Source organism: Coffea eugenioides, chromosome 9, assembly GCF_003713205.1.
Source record: "Coffea eugenioides isolate CCC68of chromosome 9, Ceug_1.0, whole genome shotgun sequence".
Lineage (NCBI taxonomy): Eukaryota > Viridiplantae > Streptophyta > Magnoliopsida > Gentianales > Rubiaceae > Coffea > Coffea eugenioides.
In genome coordinates this window covers 9,666,396-9,684,460 of record NC_040043.1, presented here as the reverse complement: position 1 = coordinate 9,684,460, position 18,065 = coordinate 9,666,396, and the positions used below count along the sequence as shown (strand labels likewise).

The window sequence follows — 18,065 nt, the reverse complement described above, 5'->3', positions numbered from 1 at the left end:
TAATAGCACAACAAATTTTAGGCACAAATTTCGATGGGAGAAAAATTTTGTTATGTTTTTTTTCATCTTATTGTGTTAGTGCGTACATTTGCTAGGTTAATATCTACATGTCTAGATCTGTTACACCAATGTTTACACTACTGTATCGTGCTGTCACCATTGCTGACGGTAGAGATCCATGATGTCGCATGTGTGCACCCGTGGCCCGGTGTATCACTTGGTTAGCATTTCTAGTACAAATTTAGTAGATTTGGTTTTCAATAAGGAATGAGACTGGAAAGTTGAGTGTGACTGAGACACATTTTTCAAATAAATGATGTGTATTTATTCGAGATGGTTAATTACTTTTTTTACCTTGAGAGGGAGATTACCATTCAAAACCTGCTGCCATTCATGATTGACTAGTATTCCAAGTTTTCAGAAGTACAAGCTTTTTTAATTGCACCATGCACGTCTAATTTTTATGTATTATTCTTAAAAGAGATTGGCTACAAAAGAGTTGTTTATTTTAATCAAGTTGTTCAGAAGGACAAAAAAGAGTTGTTTACTCATAGTTCATGAATAGAACTTAAGCCAAGCAGAGTTTGGAAAAGCAAATCTTATTTATTTTCCCTTTTATTATGGCATTATCAATCTATATTACCTTTGACCTAGCAAACTGTCATTGAAATATAAAGCACATGAATCTTATTCGTATTAATTGAGTGAACTTTTGCGCAGTGGGCAATGCATATATTCGCTTTTGGCTCTCTGCCTTGCATGGATTTTATCTTTTAAGTTTCAACTACTACATCAATGCAGGTCAAGAAAAGGGAAGCCAAGAGTAAAGAAAAAAGGATTTTGTCAATAAGGCAAATATCAGTCGAATCCCTTGGCTGAATAAAGGTCAATTATAAAATATATATTACCAAAAAATTGCTTTTTAATTAAAAAAATTGTATAAAAGTAAAATTCTATTCTTCCTGGATATAATGGTAGTAATGATTGGCATATATGCTAAATAATGCTCTAGATAGAATATGGTAAATTATTGGGTATCTAATTCATAACCCTGTGCTGCACTCTATAGTGCTAAATTGACTTTGATATGATTCCTAAAAGGCTTGGTTGATCTTTTTTATCCTCTACATTGATTCACATTCAGTTTTGATTTACATGAATTTAGAATTTGTTTTGTACAAAGCCAAACTTGGCTGTGCCCTTGTGCATTCCTTGCTTGCTTGTGTATAAATATTATTTGCCATGCTAGCAAAGAGATTAATAAGAAAGCTGCCGCAATCCCAGCTTTTGCTATTTATCTTGAAGACTTTAGGTACTATTTGAATAATAAGATAGATCTTTTGTTAAGTAGTTGAATAGCAGAAATTGAACTATGCTGTGAAACTTTTTTTGGTACTTTATTTCAATTTTCTGCATTATGTATTCAAATTTTTGTTTGGAGATGTTAGCTAGACTGGCCATTACACTAATTAGTAACCACTCAAATTCCAAATATTTCTGGAAAATTTTTCTAATTTCTATTTTACCTCTGATATATAGATTTATGCAACTAAGAGCAAATTCTGAATAGCAGGACGATGAATCTCATTGGAAGTTAACCACTACCCTTAAGTAAGGATACTGTTTGTGATTCAGTCAAGGACTTGATCATAATTAGGAACATATTTCCTTTTGTGATTGATCAACTTTACGACCATTTGGATTAGTATGTCACTGGCAAAAGCCCTCTGAGCAATCCCTGTCCTTCATGTTTTTAATTCCAGGATACAGATGGTGGGTGCTAGTGGTGTAGAGCAAGGCAACAGATTGAAGAAGAGATTCTTTGGATGCAGCAAAGATGATTTTTTCCCAGAGGAGTCATTCAAAAGTTGGGAAAATTACACCAGGGCATTGCGCGAAACAAAAACACGGCTAAAAGATCGTCTCCTGGCACGATCATTCGACCAATTGGAGCTTCAAGAAGTGCTAGCTCGTAGCCAAAATCAGATGAAAAAGACATTAAATTGGTTTGATTTACTGTGGTTTGGTGTAGGGGGAGTAATGGGCGCTGGTGTATTTGTCCTCACTGGACAAGCCACTAGATATGATGCTGGCCCTGCTGTCCTCCTATCTTTCCTCATAGCAGGCATTGCCGCTTTGCTTTCTGTCCTGTGCTACACGGAGTTCACTGTTGAACTTCCTGTTGCTGGAGGATCATTTGCCTATTTAAGAGTGGAACTTGGAGACTTTATAGCTTTCATTGCTGCAGGAAACATTCTTTTCGAGTATATTGTAGCCGGGGCTAGTGTCGCACGCTCATGGACTTCATATTTTGCCACCCTGTGCAATCATAATCCTAATGATTTCCGTATAAATGTCTCATCTCTTGCTGAGGGCTACAACCATTTAGATCCAATTGCAGTTGGTATTTCTGTGATTATTTGTGTTGCAGCAGCTCTGAGCATCAAAGGCTCCTCCCGGCTTAATTCATTGTTGACTTTAGCTCATATCTTGGTGATGGTTTTCATCCTTGTTACCGGCCTAACTAAGGCGAATCCTGCTAATTATAAAGAATTTGCACCTTTTGGTGTTCATGGCATTTTCACAGCAGCAGCAACACTTTTCTTCGCATTTGTTGGATTCGATGGAGTAGCAACTTTGGGAGAGGAAATTAGAAATCCAGGTAAGGATATCCCTATTGGCCTAATTGGATCAATGCTGATTGTGATTACAACTTACTGCCTCCTAGCAGTAACGTTATGCCTCATGCAGCCATATTCTCAAGTTGATGTTGATGCACCTTTCACAATTGCATTCCAAGCTGTAGGATTGAAATGGGCTAAGTATATTGTAGCACTTGGCGCACTAAAGGGCATGACCACAGTTTTACTGGCAAATGTCATTGGACAAGCGAGGTATTTCACTCATATTGCTCGAACACACATGGCTCCTCCAATTCTTTCTATCATCAGCCAAAAAACAGGCACACCAGTGAATGCCACAGTGGTCATGACCATCGCAAACTGCATTGTTGCATTTTTCACAAGCCTTGATGTCCTGGCAAACCTTCTGTCTATTTCTACCTTGTTCTTGTTCACTCTAGTTTCCATTGCGCTTATAGTTAGACGACACTATGTTTCAGGGGATACATCAAATCCTGATAGGAACAAACTTATATTCTTCTTGGTGTTGATCCTATCATCCTCTATTGCCACTTCTGTTTGCTGGGGTTTAAATGTCACTAGCTGGTTTGGTTACGCAATTACAGTAGGGATGTGGTTTTTAGCCACACTGGGACTGAACCTGATGGTTAAGCAGGCAAGAAAACCAAAGGTTTGGGGAGTGCCATTAGTTCCATGGGTGCCATCAGCTAGTGTTGCACTCAATATTTTTGTCATCAGTTCAATTGATGGTCCATCATTCATCAGATTTTCTATTTGGACAGTGGTTTTGCTTGTGTACTATTTGCTGGTTGGATTGCATGCTTCATATGATGCAGCCAAGGAGTTTGAAGGCAAAGGTGGAACATCCTCCCAGGCAAACATTGAAGCTGGTATAGTAAGAAATAATGAGGTTGAAACCACCACATAGCCTAAGCATTTGGCAATGGTTAGAAGAAGCAGGGTAAATTAGTGTCCACCTTTTTGGATTGGACTAGTGTTTCCTTTTATGTAAAGATTCATGTTTCAAATTAATCTTGTATTGCAGCAAGATTGCAGTGTTTTTATTTTATTTTATCATGAATTTTATGTTGAAGTAGTAGTCTATAAAATTGAGATTGTTTGTGACATGAAAAGCAGTGGAATAGTATGATCAAAGATCCCTCCCCGGATCTTGATGTGCCTCTATGCCGGATCTTCATCGGAGAGGTCCAAAATGAAGAAAAAAAAAAAAACACTCATTATAAGATCTCATGGGCTAGAAAAGAACAATTTAGAGTCTAGATTCTTGTAGTGTCGGTGTTCTCAAATCATAGGCATGTAATGCAAATATAAGTCATGTTTACAACCGATAAATTAATGTACTGAAATCCAAAAATGGCACCTTGCCATGTGAAAATCAAAGAGAAACGAACAATAACCCAAACAAGTCTAAAGCAACCAAAGCCCTCAAGAGTGATAAAACGCTCTTAATCAGGTAATTATGCAACCATTAGGATTCTCATCACTGAAAAAGACCTCATACGGGTGCTGGCCGGGCGGTGGTGGAAGCGCATGGTAATTTCCAGGCATGTGGTCATGCAGTGGCGATCCCGGATGCCTGTGGTATGAAAGGTATCCTGGAGGACAGTGGTCATGTCGGAGGGGCGGATAATGCGGTGGCGACTCCACGTGCCTATATGAAGGTAGGTGATGACGGCGGTAGTAGCTTTCATGATGGGGCCCGGGGTAATAATCAGGCGGCGGCGGCGGCCCCCTGTGCCTATATGAAGGTCCATGACTGTGGTGGAAGCTCTCATCCATGGTATCGTCTGCGAAATTCCACCTGTAAGTCCTGGTAGTGGATGCTTCAAAGCTTCTCAGCCCAGGAATTCTTGACATTTCATCCAACGCATGCATGTATCGTCCATATCGGTGGGGACCATCTTTGGGGCCATGATGTGCATGAGGCCAAGGTGGCGGTGCTCTGCCATGAGACTGTGGCGGTGGAGTTGGTGCATGAGAACGGGAACGAGGAAGAGAACCTGGCGGTGGAGATGGTGGATGAGAACGAGGACGTGATGGTGGTGGAGATGGTCGTTGTGGAGGAGAGGGTGGTGCTGGAGGTGGAGCCGGAGCTGGAGAACCTTGTGGTGGCGGAGGATCTGGAGAAGAAATTGGCACCTTTTTCTTTTTCTTTGGTCAAAAGTTTTGAAAATAAGAAAAATATCAGCACACATGCATGAAGGATTGATAATTGACACTTAACATTTTAATATTGCAAAGGAAATTATGAGCAACAAAAAAAAAAAAACACTTATAACTGGGGTAAAGTCCCATTACAACATGGACCAATTTATACTTAGCTCTAGTTTGAAAAATATTACTCTATATATCATTAGAAGAAAAACAAACATTGAAGCCACCAAAACCAAAAAAAAAAAAAAATTGTGAAAACCAAAAACATAGTAATATCTCAAAAGGAATATTAGCATTAGTATGTAATAAAGTCTTTGCAGGAAACAGGCAAATCTAGTGAGTTTTGTCTGATCATATTAGTGTAACACATGAAGATGATTTGGAGTATTTATTGCAAGACTTTGTGATTATTCCCGTTTGGGGTAGACAAGTAAATTTAATTCACTAGTTAAAATGTATGGATTTACACCAAATCTTGTTATGAGTAACAAAATTGGACACAACAACAAATACAAATATGCTTTATTTTTATTTTATTTTATTTTTTGTACAAAAACTAGCAAGTAAAATTCGCACACATTCATCCTAAATCCCAAATCTTGTAGGTGTTTGTGCTTGGACCTCAAATGCAAGTTTACCTTTACACAGTCTCATTATGGGAACACTTAAATGGTTAATTAGTGTATTCCTTACAAGATTTGGTGTATCTCACATTGAGTTAGGATGTACAAATAAATTCACCAACACCCTAATGCTCTATGTATTTACATCAAATATTGCTATGAATTATAAAATTGTACACACTACAATTACAAGCACGTTGTTTTATACGTAAACAAGCAAGTAAAGCCATACACAAATTCAACATTCTACCAAGTCTAGTACAAATTCATGATCACAAGCAAAGTTTAGCTTTAGGCACCATTTGGATTGAAGGGAAAGAAGGGAGAGGAAAGGAAAGGATACCAATAGAAAAGGAAAAAGAAGGAGAGTAGAGGAAGATGGTCTCCATATATTTTGTTATGATTAAGTATGGAAGGAAAAGAAAGGAAATACTGAATTGAATTCTTGTTTGGGTTGAGGAAGGAAGAGAAAGAAAAGGAAAGATCAAGTGTTAACTTATTGAAAAAAGATAGGGACAAATTGATCTTTTTAAAAAATTTAAATTATTCCATAAATTTAGTTTCATTTCCCTCTATTTTCACCTACTTTTGAGCAGAAACCATAATTCAACAAAATAACTAGACTCTCTCCCTCCCTTTCTCTATTTAAAAATCAATCCAAACAACGAAAATCAAAACTCTCCAATTGCTCTCCTTTCCTTTCCCTTCCATTCCCTCAATCCAAACAGTGCCTAAGAAAAAAGTACAAACCATGTTTCCTTTTCCCTTCTTTTCCCTCTCAAGTGCCAAAGAATTGTTTAATGAACCTGTTTTGCAAATGCACATAAAGAAAAACAAGAAAACCTTATTTGTGTGTTTTTTAACTTCTAGCACTAGCCCTGATTTAAGCAAATTGCTTAATAATTAAAGTCGGGAATAGAATACATGATAATATAAGAAGGTAGTGGCTGCAAATTACTAATTAATAGATTAGGTGGTCAGGAAGCACCAGATTGAAGAAGAAAGTACAATTTGAAGCCAGATTAATGACAAAAAGGCAGAAGTACGAAAAACGTATGTAAAAACAAGCCTTTGTATATTCATCCTAGTTTATATATACATTGACAAAATATACATAATCATCCAATATATATATATATATATATATATAATAGGGAAGGCGTGGAATTTAAGAAGCGAGAAGGATTCAAGGGAATTAATCCAAAACCTTTAATTCATAAAATTTCAATTTTAATCACTAGATCAAAACTTTCTTAACGTATAGTAAGAACAGTTTACTTTCTCCAAAAGTCACGGGCTTATGAAAGTCTAAACCAGGGCAAGCAAAAACATGGATAATAGATTTGATTTTTATGTAAACATATCCGAAAAACGAAGTTTGATGGTTAGCCTTTGTCCAAGAGTATTATTCATAAGACGTTCGTACTCTAAACAATAAGATCAAAAAACCTACAATCAGAGTTTGAAAAAATAGCAATTAAAATAATCAAACCACATCGATCGGATCCACCAATTATAATGGAAGAAATAACTAATAATACTTGCTTCAGTAATCTCAAATATCGGAAGATGTGAAAAGTCGAAAAAAATTAATCTTGCATGTACCTTATGCCTGAACATACCGAACATATTGAGATCCTTATTGCTTTACGAATGGAGACTGGAAAAATTCTTGATGAGGGCAGGAAGCCCTCAAAAGCAACTCCAAGTTAGAAAATCGCAGCAAAGGCAGAAGAAGTAGAACGTGGACATTATTCAATCATCCTAATTATATATTCTTGAGCATCGATTTAGAAAGAAATATTTACTAAATGGTAGAAAATCTTGGCCGCTTTTTTTGGAAAATATTTAGCTATGTTATTTTTATTTTGTCAAACATTCTAAAATTAAGATGGTGATTACATGTAAATATTATTAGTTAATATTTTCTTACTTTCCCCTTTCTAATCTAGGACTTCACAATTAGGTAATTATTTCTTGTCATATTAAAGCGATTCTTGTACTGCACTTAATGCAATATTTTTACTCACATCTTAAAAGGTTTAAAGGTAAGCAATTCGGAACCCTTCTTTTTCCTCTCCTTTTGCCTTTCTCTTTTTTGGGATTTTTTTCCTTAATTGTGTTCGTGTTTTGCTGAAGGTAATATTACTCTGAAAAGCACTAAACGAAGAGGAATGGAATTGCCTAATTCTTCAATGTTTCCAACACTTAAAATTCAGTTTCTTTTTTTAATTATGAAAATCCCCATTAGAGAAGACTCGATTATATGTCGCACGCAATGAATGCATGTTAATTTATAAGTCTTAATTTTCTTCAAGAATTTGCCAAATTATTTCTTTAAGTAACTTTTTTAAGTACATTTTGTTTTTTTTTTTGGGACATTGTTAGTTTGATGATAATTAATGTTTGATTAGATCATTGGGTCTCTAGCTCGTAGTTTATTTTGAGTGTGTGTTTGAATCATTCATTGTATATCACATGTATCTTAACATTTTTAACTGCTGACGCATCTTGATAATATATTGAAATAAAGCTGAAAAAAATCGAATTAGTGCAACTGATTTGCACAATTTTGAAAAAATTTCCACCAGGCTCATATTTCTAGAAATTCTTTGTTTCAATTACACTCCGTAACTGTAAGGTTCATAGTGCCTTTGACACACAATAACAAGTGAACTTGGCGTTATTATTATTATTTTTTACTTGTAAGTGGTAAATTTTCTCGGCTAAAGTGCTAAAAGGTGGTAATTTGAAAAATGGATGAACCATTTTTTTTATGTGCTTTGTTACATAGATTTACAATTTTTCATTAGGATCCAACACGAAATACCCAAAACTGAGATACAAAGAAAATAAATCAGTTGTTAAATATATAATTACATAATATAGCAGAGGATTTTTGTTAATTTTTGATAATGTAGTCCAGACAGAAGCAAATATTTTAATACCTCCCATTAATGATTAATTCTTATCTACACACTCATTCTATGGGAATAATGGGACATAATAGAAATGAAAAAGGGTATTCTGATCGCAGATACAAACTATCTAGGCACAAAATTAAAGAATTCTAGATTAAGCTATTCCTTTTTTTATTTCAACCTAACCTATATTAACAATCGTGTGTCCTTAGAACGCCAAATATATATATTCTTTGAATAATATGATATTTTAAGTCACCTAAAAAGTAAAAACACAAGTTTTTAACTCTGAAGCAAACATAAAGAAACTTATAGGATTCGCAAAATTGAACATAGATAAAAGTCTTAATGTAAATTACTTGACTACATATAATAACTTAACATCTGAAAAATGATATAATTAAACTAGAACCTCTTGAATGAAGCAAGACACAAAAAGTGGTAGCTAATTAAAAATTACTAAATATTGCAAGCATTAGGATTTTCATCACTAAAAATTGTTTCATATGGATGTAGATTTTGGGGCTTTGGCGGGCCTCATGGTGGTGGGGGTGCTTGGTAATAAGTCACTTCATATGGAGATGGTTGTGATGGACCTGCCCGCGAAGTGGAATCTGGAGCTGAAGCTGGTGTAGGGGCTGGTTTCGGCTTCTCACTCTTTGGTTCAATTTCAGTCATATAAGAAAGAGCATTAGTGCTTTTCATGCAAACAAAAACTAGTTGCACTAAAACATTTCATCTACACAGTTTAAAAAGATTGTAGCCTTTAATATAGAGTAAGAGAGATTTACTAAAAGAATGAAAAACAAATATCTGCACTTGGACTCTTGATTTTCTGGATTTTGTGTTTCTGTTATAGTTATTAACAAAACGCATTTTTATGCAATTTTCTTGTTTCACATCCGTTATATCATAAAAAGCAACATAGTAAGGATTAAAAAAAAAATATTCAAGATATTCTTCATTCGAACGGCCGGTGAAGGAACAACAAAACTTTAACCCTTTGAATTTTAATCTTTAATATTTTAATATTGAATTGTAGTAACAAATAATAGTATTTGCATTCTTACTTCAAACGTTACATTGAGATACATGTCATGGAGTGCAGAAGTCTTTCCAGTTCAGCTTAAAGAAAGGTGAAGGCGTGGTCTACGGCAAAAGGATGGCGCGATTGATCAAACCGAAGAAAGGGAAGGCGTGATTCAGGAAACACGTTTTTCTTGGCTCCAAACAGAATTATGCTTCTGTTATGAACAAGTGGGACGGATCATTCTAGAATCCACCTGGCCTCAGCTCATTGGTTAGTTTAGAAGTTAGTTAGCCGGGAAAACCATAAAAGCAGAAGAAATCTTAGTGATAGGTAGCATTTTGTCATTTGTCCAATTACTTGTAAAGAAAGATTGGCTCTGCCAATCTCCCTCCCTCCCTCTCACGTTTTATTCCTTCACTCTTTTTCCCCTTCTATCTCTGAATCCATTGTTTCCAGTCTGTATTCATTCATATTAAGAAATTGAATTACCAAATCATTTTCAATACCAATTCTACTCCATTTCTATTGAGCAATAGTTTACTGCTTTCTGCAACAAATCTGTCACCATTGCCTCCAACTGGTTCTGTACCATTACAGTGGTATCAGAGCTCAGCTACGAGCCATTGGGATGGCTAAGTCACAAGATGAAGCATTGAAGAAGGATCTGTCTGAGCTAGGAAGTGTGGTCAAGGTACTAGAACACAGGCAAGAAGGTACGGAAAGGACCCTCAAAAATCTGGACCAAAAGTATGAGAGCATGATGTCTATGATGGCTCAGATGATGGCCAAGTTGAATGGCAAGGATAAGGATACAGAAAGTAGCAGTTCGATAGTAGGCCCCAGGAAAGGAGAAACACAAGGGGAAGGTCAGGGCAGATCAGATTGGAAGGAGAGCAGATCTTACACCAGGGTGCCTAAGATGGAGCTGCCTAACTTTACAGGAGATAATCCAAGGGAGTGGATCCGCAAAGCTAACAAGTATTTTAAGATCAATGGAGTGGAAGAAAACATGAAGTCTGAGATTGCTGAGCTGTACCTAAGAGACAGGGCTGATACCTGGTTCCATGGAGTATTCAGTGGCAGGGGAGTCATTCCATGGGCTGAATTTGCCACTGCATTATGTGCGAGATTTGGTGAAGGCACGCCAGAGGAGGCCATTGAAGAATTCAACAAACTCAATCAGGAGGGATCTGTTGCTGACTACCTGGAAAAGTTTGAGCTGCTCAAAGCACTGGTAATGCCTTCACTCCCTCATTTGGCTGACTCTTACTATAAAACATGTTTTCTAAGTGGCTTGAAGGAAGAAATAGTTAACATGGTAAAAATGGCCAAGCCCCTAACTCTGGCTGATGCAATAGAAGCAGCTAAGTTACAAGAAAAAAATTTAAAAGCCATGCAGAAAATACATAAAGGCCTACCCAGCACTATTCATACACACAAAGCCCCATTCCACACCCCAAGCCATAACCAGGGGAGCTCTGCTGCTCCCAGAACCTCAGACAAACACCCCATCAAAAACCATAAATATCCAAACAGCAACCAGAACCAATTCAGGAGGATCACCCCTAGTGAGTACAACCTCAGAAGAGAGAAGGGACTATGCTATAAGTGTGCTGAACCCTACACACTTGGCCATGTGTGTAAGCAATCCCACATTCACTTTTTGCTAGTCACTGATGAAAAGGGGGACTCTGCATCCACTGAGGAGGAAAAGGAGACTGACCCTGAAGTATTCTGTGACTGCATTGAGGGTCGACTGGAGGATGAACACATAGAGGTTTCTGTGCATGCATTGGCTGGGGGTGGGGAGCATAGAACAATTAAACTGAGGGGGACCATAAAAGGGAGAACTGTCACTGCATTGATTGACAGTGGAAGTACTCACTGTTTTTTGGATGAACAACTGGCCAAAAGCCTAGGCCTAATCAGCAGTGGACCCTCCCTAATGGTCAGGGTAGCTAATGGAGAGAAGATTCAGTCCAGGGGCCTAGTTAAGCCAGTGGTCTGGAAAATGCAGGGATATGAGTTTCAACACCAGTTCAATACCTTGAAGTTGGGGGGTTGTGATATGGTATTAGGGGTAGACTGGCTGGCCAGGTTCAGTCCCATGGAATTTGACTTCCAAGGGCTGAGGGTGAGGTTCAAAAAAGGGAAACAACAAGTGGAGTTGAAGGGGGAGATTCACCAGGTGCAATTAAAGCTGATAAAAGGTAGTAGACTGCACAAGTGGGCTAGGAAACAAACCTATGGGATCCTGGCTCAGTTAAAAGCAGTAACTGAGGAGGTACCAGAAACTGAAGCCATACCCCCAGAAATGGGGAGGGTACTGCAGGAGTTTGAGGATGTGTTCAGGGAACCTCAGGGACTACCCCCTGAAAGGAGTCATGACCATTCTATCACCTTGAAAGAGGGATCCAAATTGAGAAACTAGTGCAGGAGATGCTGGGAAATGGCATCATCCAGCTTAGTAACAGCCCCTTTGCATCCCCTGTACTACTAGTTAAAAAGAAGGATGGCACCTGGAGGTTTTGTGTAGACTATAGACAATTGAATGAGCTTACAGTGAAGAGCAAATACCCAATACCCCTTATTGATGAGCTCCTGGATGAGTTGAATGGATCCAGGTACTTCACCAAGATTGACCTGAGAGCAGGGTACTTCCAAATCAGGGTCAAGACTGAAGACATACCCAAGACTGCATTCAGAACCCATCAGGGACTCTATGAGTTCAAGGTGATGCCATTTGGGCTAACCAATGCCCCTGCTACTTTCCAAGGCTTAATGAATCATGTGTTCCAAAAACAGCTGAGGAAATCAGTACTGGTATTTTTTGATGACATCTTAATATATAGCTCAAGTTTACAGGAGCATCTGAAGCATGTGGCAGAGGTTCTGGATATCCTCAGGAGGCACCAGCTGTACGCCAAAAGGAGCAAATGTGCTTTTGCTCAGGCACAGGTGGAGTACTTGGGGCACATCATCACAGAGGAGGGGGTGAAGGCTGACCCTGGGAAGATAGAGGGAATGGTGAAATGGCCTAGACCAGAGAATGTTAAACAACTGAGGGGATTCCTAGGCCTAACTGGATATTATAGGAGGTTTGTCAAGGGGTATGGCAGCATAGCCAAGCCTTTGACTGCACTGCTCAAGAAGGACAGCTTCCAGTGGGGAGGAGAAGCTGAGGAAGCTTTTCAGAAGCTCAAAGGGGCCATGAGTGACACTCCTGTTCTGGCCTTACCTGATTTCAACCAACCTTTTGTGGTAGAGACTGATGCCTGCTACAAGGGCATAGGGGCAGTCCTCATGCAGAACAAGAGACCAATAGCTTACATCAGTCAGGGGTTGGGACCAAAGAATATGGGGTTATCCATCTACGAGAAGGAGCTACTGGCTCTTGTCACAGCAGTCACCAAGTGGAGACACTATTTGGAGGGTCAACACTTCATCATCAACACAGATCATCAGAGTTTGAAGTACCTATTAGAGCAAAGAATTACCACCCCCTGCAGCAAAAATGGCTAACTAAACTCATGGGGCTGAGCTATGAGATCCACTACAGGAAGGGTAAAGAGAATGTAGTGGCAGATGCTTTGTCTAGGAGAGGTGATCAAGGAATGGACTGTACTGCAATATCAACTGTAGTGCCAAAATGGATCAAAGAAGTGATTAGCAGCTACCAAGGGGATGATTGGGCACAAGATAGCATCAGGGAGGTGTTGCTGAAACCAGATCAAGTCCCTAACCTCAGCTACCATAATGATGTTCTGAAGTTCAAAGGAAGAATAGCTGTGGGATCTGGGGGAGAGATAAGAAAGAAACTGATCAGCACTCTACATGGCTCACAGTTAGGGGGACATTCTGGCATACAAGCTAGCTTTCTGAGGGCTAAACAGCTGTTCTACTGGCCAGGTATGCACAGGGACATTAAGACAGCTATTTTGGAATGTGATGTCTGCAAGAAATGTAAGGATGAGCATGTGTCATATCCAGGGTTACTGCAGCCACTGCCAGTCCCACAGTCTCCCTGGAGCCATGTCACCATGGATTTCATTGAAGGGTTACCTAACTCAGAGGGAAAAGACACCATCATGGTAGTAGTAGATAGGTACACCAAGTATGCTCACTTCCTGAGTATATCGCACCCCTTTGATGCCCCAAAAATTGCTAGAATATTCTTGGATGGGATAGTCAGGTTACATGGAATACCCCAAAGCATGCTATCAGACAGGGATAGAATCTTCACCAGTCTGTTTTGGAGTGAGATATTTACACTACTGGGAGCTACACTGGACCTCAGCACAGCTTATCACCCACAATCTGATGGCCAGACAGAAAGAGTGAATCAGGTACTGGAAATGTACCTCAGATGTTTCTCCCATCTAGAACCAAAGAAGTGGAACCACTGGTTGGCCATGGCAGAATGGTGGTATAATACCAGTCACCACACAGCTATTCAAATGACACCCTTTGAAGCTCTGTATGGGCAGGCGCCTCCACAGATGGCCCTGGGACCCTACACTCAGGCCAAGGTGGCTGTAGTTGGAGACTATCTAAGGGAAAGGCATAAGGTCGACATTGCACTAAAACAGAATCTAGCACAGGCTCAGGAAAGGATGAAAAGGTATGCAGATGAAAGGAGGAGTGAAAGGAGATTTGAAATTGGAGACTGGGTATACTTAAGACTACAACCTTACAGGCAAAATTCTGTAGCTATGAGGAGCAACACCAAGCTATCAGCACGTTACTATGGGCCCTTTGAAGTAATAAAAAAGATTGGAGAGGTTGCTTACATGCTGAAGCTGCCAACAGGGTCCAAAATACATCCTGTTTTTCATGTCTCACTACTGAAGAAAAAAGTTGGAGAACAGACTACACCTATTTTACAGCTACCGGAAGTCGATGGAAAAGGGCACTTGAGGGTAGAGCCCGTAGCAGTGCTGGATAGGAGAATAGTCAAGAAAGGGAATGCTGCTGCAGTACAATGGCTGATTCACTGGAACAGATCCAGCAGAGGCAACATGGGAATTCGCAGAGGATATTGAGAAGCAGTTTCCCCAGTTTCAATCTTGAGGACAAGATATTTGTGAAGGAGGGGGTACTGTCATGGAGTGCAGAAGTCTTTCCAGTTCAGCTTAAAGAAAGGTGAAGGCGTGGTCTACGGCAAAAGGATGGCGCGATTGATCAAACCGAAGAAAGGGAAGGCGTGATTCAGGAAACACGTTTTTCTTGGCTCCAAACAGAATTATGCTTCTGTTATGAACAAGTGGGACGGATCATTCTAGAATCCACCTGGCCTCAGCTCATTGGTTAGTTTAGAAGTTAGTTAGCCGGGAAAACCATAAAAGCAGAAGAAATCTTAGTGATAGGTAGCATTTTGTCATTTGTCCAATTACTTGTAAAGAAAGATTGGCTCTGCCAATCTCCCTCCCTCCCTCTCACGTTTTATTCCTTCACTCTTTTTCCCCTTCTATCTCTGAATCCATTGTTTCCAGTCTGTATTCATTCATATTAAGAAATTGAATTACCAAATCATTTTCAATACCAATTCTACTCCATTTCTATTGAGCAATAGTTTACTGCTTTCTGCAACAAATCTGTCACCATTGCCTCCAACTGGTTCTGTACCATTACAATACACCCTAAATAATGCAATTTATAGTATTACTTCTAATATTGATCTCTGCTTTAAAAAGTTGTCGATGCCGAGTTCTTTGAGGCATAGCAAAAGTTTCAAGTCAATGAATTTGTATATTTTTTTTAATATAAACACTATTTACAGTTCAACATTAGCCACTAATCAAAACCTTGGTCATCTGTGCTATCACTCAAGAGTATATTCAATGCATCTGAATTAAAAAAAAAATTACAAATAACCCTTTTAATGATAGTAGTGACAGAATATATAAAGAAGAAAATTAAAAAAAAATCAAACCGAATGAGTTTAAATCATAAACCAAAATATTGAAAGCGTTTATCACATTCTAGTACTGTTAATTTTCACAAAGACTTGTGGACATCCATAAATATACGTGAACAAATAAATAAATAAACTTGAACATTATTATATGGCCATTGACATAAATTCATTAAAATTATTCAAACCTTCTCATATTTCCTTCTCCTTTCTATTAAAGGTCAATTTTTTTTTTTGAAAAGAAAAAAGAACTTAAAGATTATGCCACTAATTTAGAAAAATAAAATACATACCTGAGAGAAACAACAACCCATCATGAACAAACCAAGAACTCCCACAAAAGTACTGAATTTTCTACTGCAGAAATTAATAGTTTGCTTTGGGAGAAAGCCTATGGGTCAAAGCGTCCCTGCACCTTTGGTATATATATACACATATTTGTTCCAGTGTATCTAACCATTTGAAAAAACAAATAGTATCGAACGATTTGATTTAGCAGGGTATATTTACTGAGTAATTATTGGGAAATCTTAGTTCTTATTTAACTTTAGGGATCTATATTCTCTATTTGTTAAGCTTGCTAGTTATTAACATAGACAGTGATAGATTCCTTTGCGATTCATGGGATGTGTAGTCTGATAAGGTTAATAATTTCCAATATTCTTGGAATTCAAATCAATTGGTATCTCCTTAATAGTACTGGTCAATTTTGTACTGGTAAGAATTCCCTTTTCCTTGTGTAAAATGCAAATTAGGTATAAGAAATGGGAAGTGGTTCATGACTTACCCCTTTTAGTTGAATTAAGTGATTAACAAAAACACCAAAGAAAATAACTAATTTTCATCCCTCATAAAATTTAATGGTTTTTTCTAATAGATACCCTTAGGGCACTCGTTTACACATTTAACATTCACCTAATCTACTATATATATATATATATATATACATATACTAACAATTATTATCCTCCCTTACACATTTATATACTTTTACTATTTAATATTGTCTACCTTCTCTTGTATTTATTTACTTTTTCTAATTAATCTTATATTTTAAAAAATAAAACACCTAAAATATATCTTAACGGGCATTCATTAGACAAACCAAAATTTAATTCATACCAATCTTTGAGAAATACGCCTTTTTGTGTAAAAACATAATATATGCAGAGGTATGTTCCTTAACTTAATACTATAACCTTCTTGATGAAATTGAGAATTCTTTAAAGTGATATTATAGTGACCAAAAAAAAAATTCTTGAGCTCTGAATCAATTATTTCAAAGTGATTTAGGTGATAAATTTTATCACTTGGAATTTCATTTTGGATTCTTTACACTACTATATTTCTGAAATCGCCCAAGATAATTGTTGTTTTACACTATTAATTCTTCTTTGTGGCATGACAAGTGACTAATTTACGTTATATTTGAATGATATCTTATGTTATTTTTAGTCACTTTGGTTATATTATTGGAAGAAAATGGATCATTCTAGCTATAATTAGTTTAAAATGCTCTCAAGTGATTAAATGAGATTCATGTCACTTTTACTTGCATTTTGTTCATAATTTGTACAGGAGTTGGAACTATACTTCATTTGGATGAAAGAGGAATTGATAGCTTTGACACATCTTCGTATTTCGGCTATAATTTGAGTTACAATGATCGGATTGAGATGATTCTTGAACCATTTTGAAAATAAGAGATATATCTACAAATATTGTGAAGACATCGAAATCCAATTTGAAGGTTTTCCAGGTCAAAAAGCTGAATTACAGTAGCCAATTTCTAATGGTCGAAGCTGAGACAAGGCAATGAGCAGTCAAGGGTATTTCTGTCATTTCTCTGTTACACAAATCCAAATAAGGTGATTCTTGATGCATTGGAAAGCTAACTCAAAGGGCTACAAGTTTCATGTTTTGGTCAAGAATTAATTCAGCTTCTATCATCAAGAAATGTTCAGTTGAAGCTGAGGCAGAATTGGAGTAACATTGAAGACTGGACAGAAATTGCTGAGAATGGCAGGGGAGTAATCCGGCCGGATTATGGCCAGATTTGTGGTCGGATTCTGATCAGAAATGGCTGCTCTCCACTTGCACAACTTGTTTCTTCCTCCAATAATTCACAGCTATTGATGGATATGTGACAACAACTTTGCAGCTATAAAAGTGATGTTTGAAACCTCATTTCTTGACTAAATCATCTATAAATAGCCATGGACTTGCAAGGACAAAGAGAGCTTGGGGAGTGCAAGAAATACCACAAAAATGTAGTTCTTACATTTTCTTAGTGTTAGGTTAGTATAGTATAGGATAGTTTAACTAGTAGTTCATCCTTCTTATTTATTAGCTAGGCAAAGATAAAGATGAGATGAAGAAGGCAAGGAAAGAGCTCATGTGACAAGGGTTACTTTTCCTTTCCAACTTTTTATCTTTTTGTACTTGATTCTAAGTTTAGTTAATATACAAGTTATGGATTTATATGTTATTATGTGTTTTTCTAAAGTTTATGCCTTGGGTTTGGTTGAACTTTCTATGATTGTTAGTGTTTATTATTTGGCTATTTTGATGCTATTATTTTGAGCAAGTTATTTAGCACTTTAGCTCTTAAAATCATGATTAACTTGGTACCATTAATTGTGATTATCTAAAGGTGTTGCTTCTTCAATGAAAATTGAGATTTAACACTAGTTCAAGAAGTGCTAAACCTAGGAGTACACTTACAAGAGTAGAGGTGCACCTAGGTGGCTTTAGTGATTA

General features: G+C 37.6%; 3 protein-coding genes across 3 annotated transcripts; 2 read left to right on the top strand and 1 right to left on the bottom strand.

The window, feature by feature from the left end:
* Nucleotides 1–1,770: 1,770 nt before the first annotated feature.
* Nucleotides 1,771–3,570, top strand: LOC113782165 (cationic amino acid transporter 1-like). The gene has a single exon (XM_027328073.1). The coding sequence runs from the start codon at nt 1,771–1,773 to the stop codon at nt 3,568–3,570; it is 1,800 nt and encodes a 599-aa protein (XP_027183874.1).
* A 542-nt stretch (nt 3,571–4,112) lies between these two features.
* On the bottom strand, nt 4,113–9,983 carry LOC113782164 (leucine-rich repeat extensin-like protein 3). The gene is made up of 2 exons (XM_027328072.1): nt 9,933–9,983; nt 4,113–4,814 (listed from the first exon to the last, which is right to left on the bottom strand). The coding sequence occupies exons 1-2, from the start codon at nt 9,981–9,983 to the stop codon at nt 4,113–4,115; spliced, it is 753 nt and encodes a 250-aa protein (XP_027183873.1).
* A 36-nt stretch (nt 9,984–10,019) lies between these two features.
* On the top strand, nt 10,020–11,822 carry LOC113782163. Its single transcript, XM_027328071.1, has one exon. The coding sequence runs from the start codon at nt 10,020–10,022 to the stop codon at nt 11,820–11,822; it is 1,803 nt and encodes a 600-aa protein (XP_027183872.1).
* Nucleotides 11,823–18,065: the final 6,243 nt, after the last annotated feature.